Source organism: Ascaphus truei, chromosome 4, assembly GCF_040206685.1.
Source record: "Ascaphus truei isolate aAscTru1 chromosome 4, aAscTru1.hap1, whole genome shotgun sequence".
In the NCBI taxonomy this organism is placed as follows: domain Eukaryota; kingdom Metazoa; phylum Chordata; class Amphibia; order Anura; family Ascaphidae; genus Ascaphus; species Ascaphus truei.
This window is the reverse complement of record NC_134486.1, coordinates 67429630-67436449: the sequence shown is the minus strand read 5'-3', so window position 1 is coordinate 67436449 and position 6820 is coordinate 67429630. Positions and strand designations below refer to the sequence as shown.

The 6820-nt window shown below is 39.0% G+C and overlaps 1 protein-coding gene across 1 annotated transcript; it reads right to left on the bottom strand.

The window, feature by feature from the left end:
- Positions 1–3473: 3473 nt before the first annotated feature.
- LOC142491947 (somatostatin receptor type 4-like) lies at positions 3474–5449 on the bottom strand. The gene has a single exon (XM_075594735.1). The coding sequence runs from the start codon at positions 5339–5341 to the stop codon at positions 4172–4174; it is 1170 nt and encodes a 389-aa protein (XP_075450850.1). The 5' UTR covers positions 5342–5449; the 3' UTR covers positions 3474–4171.
- Positions 5450–6820: the final 1371 nt, after the last annotated feature.

The window sequence follows — 6820 nt, the reverse complement described above, 5'->3', positions numbered from 1 at the left end:
AGTCCTGCAGTTTACCAACTCTGAACTCCTCCAACTACTTAGCAACAACCTACTGAACTAACTTTTGATCAGTGCTGTGCCTTATATATCCTCTGGGGCTGACACAACTCTGACATCACCAACCAGGGAGTCAGAGCCTGTGACCACTCCCATCCATACATAGGGCACCTCACCAGGGTGTGAGGGCAAACCTCCATGATTACTGCTGGAATGCCCATAACTTACCAGGCCTTACTGTCAGCAGGAGAGATGACTGCAGCCATTTTACAGCATGGTTACTATATATATGTATATATATATATATATATATATATATATATATATATATATATTATATATATATATATATATACAGACTATATCTGCAGCAATCAAATAAATCATACAGCATCATGAGTCATCAGACGTGGAGTATATTACTGTGCTTGTTTCCTATATACACTTTCTTTATTATTAGATTCAGATTGCTGAAAAATACCCCCATTTCTAGCATATCATGGGCTGCCTAATCTCCATACATAAGGATAGATTGTGAATGTATCTATACGTACATACACACGTGCTGCACAACTTACAAAGAACGCCAAACAAAGTGCCCACTATTGCAATTACTAAACACACAGTAAATCAGATCAAGATTAATTGACACAAATAATTTGACCACCCCCCCCCCCCTCCCCTGAATATCTCTATGTATTACTCAACATGCACACTTATTATGACCACGGCTTCCCTTAATAAATCTGGTACCGTTTTTTGCACCTGTTTTGCAGCCAGGATTCTTTTATTACTCCCAAGAAATTCCACAGAAAGCATTGTTTATCTTTTGGTAAACCTGGTGAAGCTCTTTTTGCACTGGTTCATCCCTCAGTTTTGCATCCCGGAGACCTTAATAATTCCAACTCTTTTGGAATGCAAAATCATAATGCATATATGTATCCTAGTATCACGGATCAAAGTTTTACATCTAAAGGGACATTTATCAACCTCTCCTATTAAAGTTCTCATTCATTAAAAAATCCCTGTTAAAATAAAAACCTGATTCACATAGTTAAATAGTAGATGAAGTTGAAAAAAGACATATGTCCACAAGTTCAACCTATGCTATATTTAGACAACAGATATTTATCCTATATTTGTATTTACGGTATTTTGATTCAGAGGAAGGGAAACAAAAACTCCTAATGAAACATCATACAATGAGGTCTCATGAGGGGAAGAATACATTCCTTCCTGACTCCAAATAATAGCAATCAAATTTCTCCCTGGAGCAACATCCTTCCCATGTTTACATATTTGGTGCCGTATATCCCTGTATACCTTTCATTTCTAAAAAGATGTCCAACCGTTTGTGAAGCTATCTGTTGTATCTGCCGCCACAGTCTCCATTAGTAATGAATTCCACATGTTATCTGCCCTTACTGTATAGAAACCTTACCTTTGTTGCTGGTGAAATCTAATTTCTTCATCCTTAAGGGATGACCCTGTGTCATTTGTGTTGCCCTTGAGATGAATAGTTATTTTGAAAGTGCCTTGTATTGACTCTGAATATGTGTACTGTATATCATATCCCCTCTTAGATGCCTCTTTTCTAATGTAAACAAATCTAAATTAGCTAGCCTCTCATAAATCAGATTATCCATCCCCCTTTTTTTTTTGGTGGCTCTTCTCTGCACTTTTTCCAGTTCCATAATGTATTTTGTATGGAGTGGTGCCCACACTGTACTCCATATTCAATGTGTGGCCTTACTAATGCTTTATATAGTGGCATAATTATCCTTACTTCCCTTCCATCCATACCCTGTACTGCAAGATAAGATGTTATTTGCCTTTACAGCTACTGCATGACATTGGGCACTATTATTAAGCCTGTTGTCTACAAGTACTCCTAAATCCTTATCTATCAAGGATTTACCTAATTTTGCACTATTTAATTTTTAAATCGTCTGTTTATTCTGATTTCCCAAATGCATAACCTTACTGTATTAAATATCATCTGCCATTTGCCTGCCAAAGTTTCCACTCTATGTAAGTCCTTGAGGAGAGAAATTACATCCTGCTCTGATTTTACCACTATACACAATTTAGTGTCATTAGAAAAGATGGAGACTTTGTTCTCCAAGCCAATTTCAATTTCAAATGGATCTTTTTCTTTGATCCATTAGGTGTATTTTTTCCTTATACCATCTTTGCAACAGGGTGTCTTTGGCAATAAGATCCCATATTTTATTCTGTCTTATTTAGAGTATTCAATATTCCTATTGGATACAATACTTCACGTGACCGTCAGCATAGACCAGAGAAACATTTAAAACCAGAGACAAAACATGAAACACAGACAGAGCTCAGTGCTACATCCAAAGACACCAATACATGGTACAGTGCCTATATACAAAATATATATAAAAGACCATTTTATTCAAAAGATATCTATCTATCTATCTATCTATCTATCTATCTATCTATCTATCTATCTATCTATCTATCTAGATAGATAGATAGATAGATAGATAGATAGATAGATAGATAGATAGATAGATATCTTTTGAATAAAATGGTCTTTTAGTTTAACCCTTTGGCCAAAGTGTTGTAAGCCCTTGAGCCCCTCCAAGGCAGACCACGTCTCAAGGGTCCTAACACTAAAATAGATTCTTAATAACCTGTACATTACCAGGAAGAATGATTTGTAATAAATCTGTCAAAATTAGTTAACCACTTTTAAATGGTTAAAGCTCCCTCCTTTGCACCTTCCACACCCATGGGAACTTGCATCCAGTATGATTGCGACAAATCTAATACAGAGTGCTTTTCCTGGTATTATACAGGTTAATAAGAGCTTCAATCAGACTTAGAACTATGCAACTAATTTTGACAGATTTATTACAATTCATTCTTCCTGGTAATGTACAGGTTATTAAGAATCAATTTTAGTGTTAGGACCCTTGAGACGTGGTCTGCCTTGGAGGGGCTCAAGGGCTTACAACACTTTGGCCAAAGGGTTAAACTAAAAGACCATTTTATTCAAAAGATATCTATCTATCTATCTATCTATCTATCTAGATATATATATATATATATATATATATATATATATATATATATTTAGGCACTATACAGTGTATTGGTGTCTTTGGATGTAGCACTGAGATCTGTCTGGTTTTAAATATATATTGCCATGCTCAATAGCACTCCTCTTTTGACACTTATACGCATATATATATGTTGTGGTTATTTTGGGGGTTCAATATGAGCTTATAGGGGTCCTGTATGTAGACCAGAGAAACCCCAGATCACACCAGACAAAAAAAATGTCCTACCCAATTTGGGAATGGATTCCATCAGTAATGAAAGACGTAAATGTTGCGTCATAGTCATTTTTCAATAAATAAAAAAAAAAGAATGTTTATTTTTAAAATGGAAAGCAAACGATGTTGCCAAGAATGTACTATACAAATCAGCTTTGGTTTCCCACTTGTAATGATCCCACAATTAAACTGTAGAGAAGAGATAAGGACAGAGCAGCTCAATAGCAAACATAAACCCAACTCTGAACATGCTGTGAAGCTGTTTGAATAAACTTTAACATTTCTCTATCTGAGTATAAACTAGAAGTCTTTTTGGTCAAGTTTTTTTTTTTTTTTGTTTTCCATATCATGAAAAAGAAACATAGGACGCATGATGAGTTTCCTGTGTTGAAAGTTAGCATGGGTGCATGCAATGGTCCTGTATCTTACCTGTGTTGTAATGTAACCTCAGTAACTGCTGAACTGAATAGATAAATAAGGAGCCACATTTAATAAGGACTGTGATTAAATGTGTATTCCTGTTTTCCTTATCTCTTGGCTGTGTCTGGTAAATCATTAACCCTCCTGCTACCTGGGGTTCTGCAGACTCTCAGGAAGCCTTCTCCAATAAACTCTGCCATGGGAAGAGTACAAGCTGCTACTGAACCAAATGAACAACACGAGGAAGGGAAGAGAGGTAAAACAAACAGCCCTTTTGGGGGGGGGGGGTTATTCTTTGTAGTTTATTAAACACACTCGATTCCACGATTAATACAAAGGAGACAGATAATAATAAACTCAGAACATTTTGACATACATGGAAACCTCTTGTTGCAGAGTGGCATGTGAGGCTAGCAGCATTTATTCGCAAGGCATCTTCAGGTTTATTAAAGGGTGGTGGTCCTCGTGATTGTCCCATGTTTATAACAAGGATCCGATTGAAGGGGTTCCTGTTGGAAGTCTAAGGGGTGGTTGTTACACACCCGGCTCTTCAGGGCTGTAGCATAATAATCCACTGGCTCATCGGTACCATTCTCAAGCCAGCGAAAGCATACGATCCTCTGGAAGGACCTCTTAAAGTTATCCGAGAAAAAGCCGTACAGAATGGGGTTAGCACAGCTATTGGCGTAACTGAGGATGATGGAGATGTGGTTGATGGTGGCATCCATATGGGGTAGGAACAGGTTGAGGAGCTGCACGATATAGAAAGGCATCCAACAGATAACAAAGACGGTAACAACCATCAGGACCATACGAGTTATTTTCTTTTCGGATTTCTTTCTCTGCTGCCAGCCTGCCTTCAAAGCCACAGCTCTCATTTTCACAATGATGAGGATGTAACATAGGCAGATGGCTACGACAGGTAGAAAGAAGCCCAGGAGAAACGTGTATATGACAAATACAGCCGACCATGTGGGATGGGGCCACATAAGATTGCAGACAACAACCCCGTTCTTGGAAGGCATGGTGTCTGCAAAGATTAAAATGGGGGAAATGACGAGGAGGGACACAATCCAAACGCAAATGTTGATCATCTTGGCCACAGTGGGTCTCCTGTATCTGGCAGCCCTGAGAGGATGGACCACAGCAACGTACCTGTCCACGCTGAGCACCGTCAGGCAAAACACACTGGTGAACATGTTGATGCCGTCCACACTGAGCACAGTGCGGCACATCCCTGAACCAAAGGGCCAGTGCTGCAGGGCGGCAGAGGCAGCGAGGAAGGGGACACTCAGCATGAAGAGCTCGTCCGCGATCGCCAAGTTCAGGATGTAAATGTTGGTGGCCGTCTTCATTTTGGCATATCTTAAAATCACAAAAATCACCATGGAGTTCCCAATGAGTCCAATGAGGCACACGATGGCATAAATGAATTGAATCACTATCATGCTCACATCCCTTTCATTCTCCAAGGGGGTATTCGTGTTATTAATATTTTTATTGTTGTTGATCATATTAAAGGGGTACTGAGTACCCGGCGTGTCTCTGGACTGGTTCCATGTGCTCAGCAGGATTCTCGCCTCCACTGGCACCAGGAGATCAGGAGATGTGGTCATTTTAACAGTCCCATAGGAATGTAGTGCAGAATATGCAGCTGTATCGGAGATCCTCAGCTTAAAAATGAATCTGAGAGCGACTGAGAGAGAAAGAGAGAGAGAGGGAAAGAGAGAGAGAGAAAGAGAGAGAGGGAAAGAAAGGAGGGGGGATGAGGGAGATGAGATAGATGATGCAGTGCTGCTGCTTGCAGTATGTGCTCTTTAATGCTGCTCCTGTATAAAGTAATCATCAGCCACTTACTTACATTAGCTCCAGGCATGCATTATCTCTTCATTGGCATTTTCATTGATCGTTTGTGTACCTTGTGATATTGACTATGCCTCATCGGTGGTTTATTCATTGAATTCAGATCGTAAAATCCCAATACGATCTATCTAGGTATATAGTAGGACTCTAAATGGGGTTACACTTCCTGAGTCATTATGTTCCAACCTGGATCAGCACGTTATGGTAGATTGGGTCTATTCGTTAATCTCTACTGTTACACTGCAATCTGCAGTGCATTCTCCAACACTGAAAGGATAAGAGGGAAATAAGAGATAAAAGCAGGCATAGAAAAGAAACTGCAGAGAAACACAGGCATGTTACCTATTTCTGAAATACTTGAGATAGTTAGAGCATTGACTTGCATATAATCAGCATGGCATGCACGCCAATTGCTAATTAGAAAATAATTTCTGGTTATATAAACTTTTAATTTTATTTCCTTTCCAAGCTGAATTTACGTCGAATGAATGAAAAACACTTGCATATGATCTAATATGCATCACCATGGAAATTGGGCTTATACAAGCTTGTCTTTGCTGCCGCCACTGTATCTGAAAACATTTACTGTACTGTGACTACAGAGGGAGAGCTGAAGCTGAAGCGAAAGTTTGCAGTTAAATTAACCACCCCTATGAATTATGTGGATTTAAAATCCCAAAACGAAATCCCAAAATTAAATCAGCCTTTGGTTCCTATGGCAAAGATCCTTTTTAGATCAAGTGCTGTACACACATATATCAACACGTGAGTCCCCCAATGACTCTTATTGTGACTAAAAGTTGCTGGAATCCATAGTCCCACAGCAAACCTGTCTTAGTGTTACACTCACTATGACAAGAATGTCAGAGAAACGTTCATCGTGCCTGCTCTTCAATCCCTACCCTGGCTGCCTCATTCAGAATAGGAGCTCAATTCTGTCCACACACACACACACACACACTATTACACTATTCGTAATCCACAACCTCTTTGGAGTATGGATTCAATTACCCAGTATTTAGCTTTCATAACAATATAATAAAAGTAAAAAGAATGTTACCATATATAGGGATTTAAGGCACAACATTTTACAAGGGGGGCATGATTCATTTCCCCACAATATTGTATCCAACATATGGCTTTGCCTTTTCCAACCTTTACTGCTTTGGGGTCATCCAACGGTTTTTTGTGCCATAAACCTGTGTCTGTAGTATCCTTCCGGAGCCTCTACG